Below are 12,324 nucleotides of genomic sequence, written 5' to 3'. Positions count from 1 at the left end.
TGTGCAGTCAGTGGTCTGAAATTGGCATTACCGTTTGAGGGATCGTGACATATGCCGTTTTCGTGCTCAGACACACCCAGCCAGCCACCCACCCACCCAGCCACACACAGTCACTTAAGGAAGTGGTTGCACCATTTAAAAAGGTGTTGTAATTTTTCTGAGCTTAATTGCAACCAAAAAACCTGAACATTTAACATTCAGCAGATTTTCTGTGGTCTGGGCTTTTCTGGCTCAAACAAGTGCTCTGTGGACTGTGAGGTAAGAGTCCACAAATCCCATATATGACATAATAATTTGCTAGCAGATGTCACTGTTGAGGCCTGTTTGCATGTTTTCATTGCAGCTCAAAACACACAGAGAAAACCCCAGACCACAGAACATCCACTGAATGTTCAAAGTTCAGGTTGTGTGGGTGTATTTGAGGTCATAAAACCTAAAAGAAAAAATAAATGAAAATAAATGTCATGAAACCTTTAAAATATTGAATGTTGTATTCTGTAAATCAGTCCTATTCCAGTCTAAAAGGCATGGCATATACCTACCTGTATACAAGATCTAAAATTCATCTGGGTCATGTGTTACCGAAAATAGCATTTCCATGATTGGATCAGCTTTATTGTAGTTGTGGAAGTCGCAACAATCTGCCTCCGAACGTTGTGTGGTGGTGTTGACATTAAGCGTTAAAGAACACAAACAGTCCCATCTGCTCAGTGCACAGCGGCTACCGTTAAGTCTGTAGCACCCCTCAGTAAATAAACAGACACATGTTCAGGGAAAGCAGCTCTTGGGTCACAGCCCCGCTGGTAAAAACAAAACAAAAAAAAACAGAGAGACAGCCTGTACCTCAATGTCATGTAGGCCTTAGCAATGATGGTAATTTTAATACAGGCTTATGCTGAATTCACACTAGCAGTGTCTGTCAAGCGAATGTTCTTTGCTAAATGCAAAAAAATTGAGCATTACCGAAGTTATGAGTGAAGGCTTATCACATGTGTGTCAAGTTTTCAGATAGGGGTCCGCAGCAAAATACAGATCATTCTCGAGGGTCCTTGACATGAAAATGTTTTGAGAACCACTGGCATAGAAACATACAGTAGGTTTTTAAACATGTTGTTGGTACCTTTGTGGTGCCAAGCCGTGCCTCCAGCTCTCTGCACTCCCGCTGCAGGGCAGCGATCTCCTTGTCCTTGTACAGCAGCGTGTCTGCGTGCTGGGCGAGGTCACGGGCTCGCTGGCGAGCAAAGGCTCTCTTGTATTGCTCCACTGACCCCGGCCTCATCAGCGACGGGGAGTTGACCTGCACACACAGTGCAGACAGTGGTGGAAAAAAGCACTCAAATGTTTTCCTTCACACTTCTTTTGCCAGGGAATTCTTCAAAATAATGGCGCTAGAGTGACAAGCAGATTAGGAAGATTTTACTGTGAAAAGCCCCGCCTTCCGTTACCCCCCAAAATCGGGAGGCATAATCTTCCGTTCTTACCTCACGCTACCTCGTCTTGTCTCTCTAGAGGCGCGCGTGTGTGTGTGTGTGTGTGTGTGTGTGTGTGTGTGTGTGTGTGTGTGTGTGCGCGTGCGTGCCATAGTCACTGGCAGGTTGTTTTACATATTATGGTGTATCTCTACAAGTGTCTGAAGTAACAAGGACAATGTTAAATAATTATAACGAATGAACGTAAGCCAGCGGCATCAAGTGGCATCTCCTGGGACAGAGTGCAATGACAAAGACATGAAACAGTGCACGTATTTTATGTGCACGGATTGTATATGAACCATTTTTTCCAGTTTTTCATGTGTTTATGAAGTTACAGTACTTCATTAGACCCCTTGGTGTGGTTGTTATGTGCAATAATGGCTTCCCTTTGTATTTAGGGCTTCTTCCTGGAGGCCCCTCATCTAACCCCTGCCTCTTTATCTTACAACAACAGCTGTGGGTGTGGCTTCAGTTCAGGTGGATCACCCATTCACCACCCACAACTTCCACAAGGCAAAATTAATTAACTGGTGGGAATGTCAACAACATTTTAACAAATAGTGTACACTTTTTTGAAAGAAATAGCTCCTCCTTATAATAATGATGATGATCATGATCATGTTTTAGGGTGGCAAAAAAATCACGGCACTCCATCTTTAACAAACCTCATGGAAACAGTGCTTGAATGATGAAAACTACGTAAAATCTTCTGTGTTCTCATAACCAATCGTGGTGAGTCACCACACTGTTCTGGGGCTAATTGCATTTTTCTTTTCTCTCCTTTTAAACAATGGCCATTCATCACTACCATTCATCACTTGCTGATGAACTAGTCCACTCAGCTCATTACTAGACATTATGGTGATTATTTTAGACACTGGCGCTTGTTAATGAGTCCGTCCCATCATTTGGCACTATGGCATGACCAGCGTGCTGTGCAAAGCAGCAGCGTTGCTGCGGTCCCAACTCTGAGACATTGTGTGCACTGTGCAGTATGTGCAGCGTACCCAGTGGGTGGAAAAAGTACTCAGATGTATATACTTACATAGGTAAAAGTATCAATACCACAATTTAGACTTACTCGGTTACAGGTACAATTCCAGAATTCAAAATGTAATTGAATGAAAGTACAAAGGCATTGACATCAAAAGTTTTCAAATGTATACAAATCTTGTGAAAATAGCCGATCTGCAAGCTGGTTAGTGTATGTTTTGTCATAAGAATCCACATCTATAAAAAGTAATGCTAACTAAAGTTTTTCAATAATTGTAGTGGCATAAAATACAATATGTGCCTCTGAGATGTAGTGGAGTAGAAGTAAAAAAAAAAGAAGAAAAAAGTAAAGTACAAATACCTCAAGATTGTACTTAAGTACAGTACTTAGTTACAGTAAGTAAATGTAGCCCGTAGCACTTGCCCTATAGCCTCGACAACCGTACAGGCGTATGCACAGGCTCAACTTATGTAGTGCCTTCGGAAAGTATTCACACCCCTTCACTTTTACCACATTTTGTTTTGTTACAGCCTCATTTCAAAATGGAAATTCCTTTTTTTCCTCATCAATCTACACACAATACCCCATAATGATGAAGTGAAAAAAGTTTCCCCAAATATTTTGTTAATTTATTAAAAATAAGAAACTGGAAAAACACATGTACATAAGTATTCACACTCTTGACTTAGTACCAAGTTGAGGCACCTTTGGAAGCAATTACAGCCTTAAGACTTTTTGGGAATGATCCTACAAGCTTGGCACACTTTAATTTGGGGTATTTTCCCACTTTTTCTCTGCAGATCCTCTCAAGCTCTGTCAGGTTAGACGGGAAGCGTCGCTACACAGCTATTTTCAGGTCCTTCCAGAGATGCTCAATGGGGTTCAAGTCTGGGCTCTGGCTGGGCCACTCAAGGACTTTCACAGAGTTGTCCTAAAGCCAATCCTTCGTTATCTTAGCTGTGTGCTTGGGGTCGTTGTCCTGTTGGAAGGTGAATCGTTGACCAAGTCGGAGGTCCTGAGCGCTCTGGAGCAGGTTTTCATCCAGAATGTCTGTACACTGCTCCATTTATCTTTCCCTTTATCCTGACAAGTCTCCCAGTTCCTGCCGTTGAAAAATATCCCCACAGCATGATGCTGCCACCACCATGCTTCACCGTAGGGATGGTATTTGCTGGTGATGAGCGGTGCCTGGTTTCCTCCAGACCGAAGCCTCTCCTCAATAAAAGGCACATGACAGCCGGGCGTCACAGCGCACTTGGAGTTTGCCAAAAAGGCACCTAAACGACTCTCAGACCATTATTAACAAGATTCTCTTGTCTGATGAAATCAAAATAGAGATTTTTGGCCTGAATGCCAAGCGTTACGTCTGGAGGAAACCAGGCACCGCTCATCACCTGGCAAATACCATCCCTACGGTGAAGCATGGTGGTGGCAGCATCATGCTGTGGGGAGAACAAGTCTCCCAGGAACTGGGAGACTTGTCAGGATAGAGGGAAAGATGAATGGAGCACTGTACAGATACATCCTGGATGAAAACCTGCTCCAGAGCGCTCAGGACCTCCGACTTGGTCAACGATTCACCTTCCAACAGGAAGGAATCTCTGGAAGGACCTGAAAATAGCTGTGTAGCGACGCTCCCCGTCTAACCTGACAGAGCTTGAGAGGATCTGCAGAGAAAAAGGGGGAAAATACCCCAAATTCAAGTGTGCCAAGCTTGTAGCATCATTCCCAGAAAGTGTTAAGGCTGTAATTGCTTCCAAAGGTGCCTCAACTTAGTACTAAGTCAAGAGTGTGAATACTTATGTACATGTGTTTTTCCAGCTTCTTATTTTTAATAAATTAACAAAATATTTGAGAAAACTTTTTTCACTTCATCATTATGGGGTATTGTGTGTAGATTGATGAAGAAAAAAACGAATTTAATCCATTTTGAAATGAGGCTGTAACAAAACAAAATGTGGTAAAAGTGAAGGGGTGTGAATACTTTCCGAAGGCACTGTAGATACCAATTTACATACTGTAGCACCCTATAGTGTATACCTTAGAGTATATATTAATAGAGACGTCACCGGATTTCTCCTCCCATTCACTTGCATTAAGTTGCTCAAAAGCGCATGAGGCGATTTCACTCCTCGTGAACCCTCGTATGGGGTTCACGTCGCCCCATAACGTGAACGTGCGCAATGATAGTCAACGGACCAGTGCTGGCTCGAGCTGCAATACCAAATTCGGCCACTATGTCCATTCCGCCTCAGGGTTTCCTCCTATATTTCTGATGTATTACCGTGTTTTTGTTGTAGTTTACTGTAAATCGCTCTGCATCTGCTAAATGCCTAAATTGTAAATTGTACATAGTTATTTTCCACCATGGCCAGCTAGCGTACCACTTTGAGGTTGGCCTCCTGCAGCTTGCGAGCCCTCTCCTCCAGTCTCTTGGCGAGGACAGCAAGCTCCGTGTTCTTCCTCCTCAACCGCCTGACCTTCTCCTCCGTCTCGGGAGCACTGCTCTTGCGCTGCACACACATGGGAGACAAACGGCAACGTCTGGCAGGGACTGCGAAAGGATTTATATTCGGTCGTACGAATGACAAGAATGATGTATCTTCAACCGATTCAACACGTTTGTGTGGTATGTACGACAGTATATCATTTCTGACATGCAACGCACGCGTATGCATTAGTCTTACCTTAAACCCAAATACAGAGACTTGCAGATAGTCCAAACATAAAAGAAAGGGATTCTCAAAGGCTCTCCCTGCCTTAGGTACACTATATACATTAGCAACAGGTCTGGATTCCTACTTTTGTATCACTCTAATGTGGTGGGTTTACAGCACGATCGACAAGAGACACACAAACATACCAACAGAAATACAAATACAAAAAAGTCACAGGTAAACATTATTGGCGACACAAAAGAAGGAATCGTAAATTTCACCTTTCAATGGCATTTCAACGGACAGACCAAATTATTTTAACTAGAACTCCGGTCTACTCGGGAAAGATAAATAGGGAATGCATGCCCAACCCTGTTGTGCAATAATAATAATTTCTGTATACTGTACATTGTTAGACAAGGAATGAAAACTCAAAATGTATTAATTAATGTGTAACCTTCAGTCAGCAGAAAATGTGATGAACTGAGGTGTTAGTAGTTAAGATGGCTCCCTCCAGGCTCCCTCACAATAGTGATGCTGTGTACTTCGGTCAAATTTGTGAACTGTTTGACGGTATGAAAACATGGACACTGCCTATCCCTACAGGTACATTTCTGCAATTTGGGGCATCGTCTATGTATTTCTCAGTTATCCATTTCCATTTGGAGCCCATATCTGGCCTACTTTGTAGCCCAGGACACAGATCAGTGTTGATTTCATCGACTAAAACTATGACGAAAACTAAACAAAAACAAAATAAAAACTAAGCTACGATGACTAAAACTAAGACTAAATATACTCACAATTTTGTCAACCAATTAAAAACTAGACTAAAATATTAGGGAGGGACTAGTGGAGAAGAGATGTTTGGTTGCAGTCGGGTGTTGCGCTATGAAAATAGCTGATCTACAAGCTCACAACGCGTAGCTTGTGATATTTAGTCGACTAAAGCTAGACCACCACTAATACATTTCGGATGACTAAAATGTAACAAAAGACTACGACTAAAGCTAAAATCTAAATTTTGCTGCCCAAATCAACATTTTGGAGTCTTTACCAGCAGGCCATTCTCCTCCCTCAGAGTGGCACAGGTCTTCTCCAGCTCACTGAGGCCTCGTAGGAGCTCAGAGTTCTGATGCACCAGGAACCCGTAGTCTGTACCATTCTGGGGGAAACAATTGGAGAGAAAAATCAGTTACAACCAGAAAAAGGAAATGTGACCACATCACACCAACACTCATAGCACTACACTGGCTGCCCATACAGGCCAGAGCCCACGTCAAGGTGCTCCTCCTGGCCTATAAAGCCTTAAATGGACTCGCTCCATCATACATGTCCAGTTCAACCCTAGAACACTAAACATTATTTTTTGCTACACCATCACTAAACACGGGTATATTTTACCCAATGTAAAATATTCCATTAAAAAAATAGATATCATGGGGGGGTGCAAAGTTGGTGAAAAACGTGCATATTATATAAAAAATAAGTGGTTGCACAACTAAAAAATATACATCCCTCCACGACCACACTACGATCCCAGGATGCCGGAAAACACATAATAAAAGAACGGTTGGGGGGCAGAGCATTCACACATCGTGCCCCCCGTCTCTGGAACACTCTCCCTCAAGCTGTCAGAGATGCCAACTCTCTGGACATTTTTAAATCTAGGCTAAAACCCCATCTTTTCTCCCTGCACTACGTTTCCCCCTAGTTCAGGGGTAGGCAACCTGTGGATCTAGAGCCACATGTGGCTCATGTGTCCCTCTCCCGTGGCTCCCAGTTGTTACGGCAAAGATGTATGAAAAGGAATAAGAGGTTTTGTTAAGTATTCGTTCACGAAATACTTCACTCTATGGGATGTTTCCCTTTGCGGAGCAAAAGGGCAGAAACTTCATTCATGAACTCCCACAGCCATATGCTCCTAAAATATGGCCTGTGGGTTTAAGAGCGATGACGTAGATGCCCTGCTTCTCGAAGCATCTAGGCTGCCTCTACGTCACAGCGCGCTCATTCGCTTTTCTTCTGCCGAGCTGAAAGGACAGACTTCTGTTACTAAGTCAAGTGTTTAGGGCAATTAATACCTTATAAATCGGACAAGAGTGCAACTCGAGTACCGTGAGGTTCCCTGATACTTGGACTTTTCTTCCGACAGAATCTTTCGCAAAAACTCTGCAGAAACAAAGCTCCTAAACGGTTCGTAAGTTCTATTATCAGAACATTTCGAAAAGACCGCCAAAAGTAGAAGGGTAACAACTAGCTTACAGCTAGCGCCGCTTAGCGGTTAGCTTAGCAAGGCGCTACCTTCTATTGTGCTATCTTTCTCGTCTCGGGGCTAACAAGCCCGCTACGGTTAGCATAGCCTCAGTCTCAACGAAGGTTCAAGGTGCTATCTTTTCTAGCGAGCTAGCTCGCTCTCGTAGCCTGTTACTCACTAGCTTAGCGCTAGCATAGCACCTTCAACGTTAAACTAGCCGGTGTTTTACGGGGCCTGTAAGCCAGTTTTCGCTAGTCTAGTTTTTCACCTAGAGACTATACGATAAGCTACCTTGTGTTTTACGAGGCCGGTAAGCCCGTTTCTCGCTAGTCTAGCTTTCACCTAAGCTACACGGCCTGGAAGCCCGTAGCAAATTAGCTTTCTTCACGTTCGTGGCCACGAAGCCCTTTCACAAAGTTAGCTAATTCCTGGTCCCCCTCTCGACGGAAAACTACGAGCTACAAGCATGTACTCCCCGGTGAGAGAGACCGCCGCCGCAGCTAGACGCCGCCGAAGAGGCATCACTCCCGAGCCACAGAAGAGGTGCACTGTGGCGGGATGCGGCAACAAGATGTCCGGCACCGACAGACACGAAGTATGTCTGTACTGCCTCGGCGTGGATCATGCACGCAACGCCCTTCTCGATTTCGACGACCTATTTGGTTGCGAAAAATGCAGAAGGATGGACTTCACCCACCTACGAGGTAGGCTGAGGCGCGTCGATGAGTTCTACAAAAAGTACACACTCGACGAGCAGGAGCACTATGGACCGAGGCAGAAGTTGGACTATACCCCAGCTTCGCCTCGCACAGCCAGAGGCTCCACTCAAGAGCGAGAGCGGCCTATACCGGCCCCTCGTAGCCGTGCTACAGCTACGGTCTCCTCCCAGGCAGCGGCAGACAGGGCCACCGCAGCCCGCTACGAAGCTGACGGAGCTAGACCTAAGAGCGGCTCTCGCCCTCTGATACCTCGTCAAGTGAGTACACCAGCAACCGGGCCTCGCGGCCGCGAGATCCCGGCTACCATGGAGGAGCGCTCCGCCAGACCGATAGCGAAGCCTCGTCTTCGCACTGCGGTCTCTACTACCATGGCAGCCCGCCTAGAAGCCTCTCCACCACGCAGCAAGGCCCCCACTAAGGACTGGGCTGACGCTGAAGAGGGGGAAATCGACTACAACGAACTCCCCTCCTTCCAGGAGAGAGACTGCGAGCGCTATGAAGTCGTAGACGAGGGCAACTACCAGAACGACTCGTCAGAGGCAGACGAGTACACTCGCCGCCCTTTCCAGGACAGTGAAGACGACGAGGTAGAGGAATTTCCTCCCCCCGTCGACAGACAGGTAACACCCCCACCTCAGCCTCGCGCTGCTCTCCCCAAGGATAATTCAACCTTGATGGAGATCTACAAAAGGGCTGCTATCCGCTGTGACCACGCCTGGGAGGAGATCCCCAGTGAGAAGGTGAAGTGGGATGGACGCAGCGATGAGTACGTCCCCCCTCCTGTACCAAAGAAGCAGGCCATTCCTCAGGCCTCAGGCTTTGAGACCTTGCTCAGCAAAGCCTGGACCAACCCTATAGTCAAGGTAGAGGCCATCCACCGCCGTGGCAAAAGGGCGGCCACTGAAATGAAGGACATGGAGAAGCTGAACCTTCTCAAGATGCCCTCCATGGACAGAGCCATGGCCTCGTACCTGGCTAACCCCCAAGCCCCAACTGTGATCCCACAGGACAAAGAACCAGTCTTCTCCAGTGTGGCCGACAAAGAAGGGTCTAAGATCAACAGGTGGCTGTATGACCACATGACCTTCGTCGCCAGGGGACTCAACGCAGGAAGCCTCCTGCATGGATCCATGAAGGCTCTCCTGCTGAAAATGGGCAACATATCCACCCCAGAAAACCTGGCTGAGATGCGCCGCCTGGTACACGAGCTGGCCCAGCTCCAATATGATGTCACCAAGCACACTGGAGCAGCTCTGGTGTCCTCCATCCTCCAGGAGCGGATGAGGTGGGTGAACCTCGCCCCTCTCCCCGATTCTGTGAAGAGGGACATGGTGGGGAGGGACATATCACACGAGAGCCTCTTCCATGGGGTTCTCGAAGACATGTCGGTCTCCATCCAGCAGGCAGAGACCTCCACCAAGACGATGAAGGCTCTTCAGCCACTGGCTGCCAAGGCTCCACCGGGCCGCGGCAGGGGCAAGCGTGCCCCATGGAAGCCCAGGACGTCCAGCAAGGACCCACCCGGGCCCCAGAGGGACTACTCCGGAGACAGACAGCGTCAACCGCAGGGTCCACGCACCGACCGTCGCCGCTCCCCCCCGCCCTACAAGCCCAGAGGAGGAGCGTCCAGGGGCCGAGGCGCTGGGAAGCGGAAGTGACCCGCATGGCAGGTCCCAGAGGGGGGTCCTAGCCTCACCCCCCCGATTTCTCCCACAGAGTTCGAGGCCGGAGGCAGTGGTCACGGACCTCGCCTCCGAGCCGGCGTCAAAGCGCTTGAGGACGAGTGTGCAGACTGCCACGGGCAGCAGTGTACACACGTACCAAAATGTTGTTATGTGCAATTCACAAAGTGTCAATGTTTTTGCTTTAATAAAGTGTCAAAAAAACAAAAAAACACAAAAAACAACACAACGAACTCTGAAGGGCACAAGCCCAGCCATGGGAGAGATAACCCATACTGTAACAGCACAAGCTGTTACAGGCCGGGACCACCACGCCAAAATATTTCTTCACTACCCGAAGAATCCACTAGAGGGAGACATTCCACACAAGGTGAGTTTTCCCCTAGGCAAACCGTCTCAAGGTACCCACAGGCCACAGAGAGACACCACTATACAGGCGGGTTTCCCCCCACACACGGGGAACCCCCTGTCACGTCATCTGTCAAAGTGGCGAGAGTGCGGAGCATCATCATGGATCATGCGCACTATAGCGACCGGATACAGGCTCCAGTTCGTGTCGAAACCGCCCACCTTCGAGAGGATCTTATTCTCTCAAGCGAGGGGACAGGAAGCAGGCATTTTACAAGAGGAAATCAGATCCCTCCTGCAAAAAGGTGCCATCACGGAGGTTTCTCACAACCAGGCAATGAACGGGTTTTACTCCCGTTACTTCCTGGTGAAAAAGAAGGGGGGGGGGGCTCCGACCCATATTGGATCTCAGAGCTCTCAACCGCTATCTGAAAACCTTCCGCTTCAAAATGTTGACGCCACCAGTCCTACTGCGATCAATCCGCAGAGGGGACTGGTTCACGTCAATAGACTTACAGGACGCATACTTTCACGTTCCAATATACCCACCGCACAGAAAATGTCTGCGCTTCGGGTTCGAGGGGAAAGTATACGAATACACGGTACTTCCCTTCGGAATGTCCCTGAGTCCGAGAGTCTTTGTGAAATGTACAGCAGCGGCGATAGCCCCACTGCGACAACAGGGTCTTCGTCTAGCAACCTACATAGACGATTGGATCCTATCCGCAGACTCTCAACAAGAGGCGCTGTCACACACACACACAGTGCTCAGCCACCTCCGCTCTCTCGGATTTCAAATCAATTACGAGAAGAGCATGTTAACGCCGACACAGTCAATAGACTTCATCGGTATAACGCTAGACTCAGTCTCTTACAGAGCTCGCCTGAGTCGAGAGAGATTAGACGCGATGATACAATCGGCAACGTCTTTCAAGAAAGGACGCTCGATTCCTTTCCACATATGTCTCAGGATGGCGGGGCTAATGGCTTCCTCAATCCATTTAATCCGCCTGGCCAGGCTACACATGAGACCATTCCAGCTATGGATGAACTCTCTGCGTGTACCTATATGTACCGTCGCCACCAACGGGTAGAAGTGACGTCACACTGCATACTAGCCCTACAATGGTGGATAAACAGACGGATCCTTTCAGAAGGAGTCCCCATGGGGAGACCTCTGATCAGGAAAGTGGTCACCACAGACGCAAGCATGACAGGCTGGGGAGCCACGCTGGAGGGTGCCACAACCAGGGGGGTGTGGTCAGAGCACCTACGCTCCTCCCACATCAACTATTTGGAACTGATGGCGGTTTTCCTCGCTCTGAGGCAATTCGAACCGCTCATACAGGGTTGTCACGTGCTGGTGAGAACAGACAACACAACGACGATGTGTTACATAAACAAACAAGGCGGTCTCAGGTCCCCCCGTCTTCATCAGTTAGCTCGAGAGCTCATTCTATGGAGCGACTCTCGGCTTCTGTCCATCACAGCATGTCACGTCCCCGGTATTCTGAACACAGGAGCAGACCTGTTGTCCAGAGGACCTCTCCGCTACTCAGACTGGTCTCTACACCCACAGGTGGTCACACAGATCTGGAGCAAGTACGGGACACCCGAAGCGGACCTATTCGCCACAGAAGGGAACACGACGTGCCCCCTCTTCTTCTCGATAGAGGGGCCATCGACGCTGGGACTAGACGCCCTGTCACACCGATGGCCCAAAGGCCTACTCTACGCATTTCCCCCACTGACCCTCATTCCCCCCACTCTGGACAGAGTGAGGACTCAGGGTCTGACAATGCTACTAGTAGCCCCAGCCTGGGGGGTCTGGAGGTCGGAGATAACTCACCTCCTCTACGACCAACCGTGGCAACTCCCTCTACGAGTGGATCTCCTCACTCAAGCAGGTCGGGAGATCTTTCACCCTCGCCCCCAGGACCTAGACCTATGGGTTTGGCCCGTGAGAGGGTGATGTTGTCCGACGTAGGCCTCCCTCCGAATGTCATAGCCACAATTCAGAGGGCAAGGGCTCCATCAACAAGGGCCCGCTATGACACGGCATGGCACGTCTTTGAGCAGTGGTGCTCAACACGGCCTACCCAAGTGGTCCCCTACCAAGCGTCAGTAGTGGACATTTTGACCTTCCTACAAGAGTTCCTAGACAGGGGACTAGGTCTCTCCTCGGTCAAAAACAA

At 48.1% G+C, this 12,324-nt stretch overlaps 1 protein-coding gene across 1 annotated transcript in view; it reads right to left on the bottom strand.

Annotated features, from left to right (window-relative positions):
• Nucleotides 1–12,324, bottom strand: part of LOC310855271 (peripheral-type benzodiazepine receptor-associated protein 1-like) — a gene marked incomplete at its 5' end in the record, with an annotated part of 103,450 nt that overhangs the window by 63,776 nt on the left and 27,350 nt on the right. Inside the window, 3 exons of the mRNA XM_083760216.1 lie at nucleotides 1,121–1,297; nucleotides 4,851–4,979; nucleotides 6,181–6,288. Of these exons, the coding sequence (XP_083616342.1) occupies nucleotides 1,121–1,297; nucleotides 4,851–4,979; nucleotides 6,181–6,288 (414 nt within the window). The remainder of the gene's footprint in view (nucleotides 1–1,120; nucleotides 1,298–4,850; nucleotides 4,980–6,180; nucleotides 6,289–12,324) is intronic.

This window comes from Protomyctophum parallelum (assembly GCF_964188405.1).
Source record: "Protomyctophum parallelum genome assembly, chromosome: 1".
Lineage (NCBI taxonomy): Eukaryota > Metazoa > Chordata > Actinopteri > Myctophiformes > Myctophidae > Protomyctophum > Protomyctophum parallelum.
Note: the sequence above shows the minus strand (reverse complement) of the source record. Positions and strands in the feature narration are given on the sequence as shown.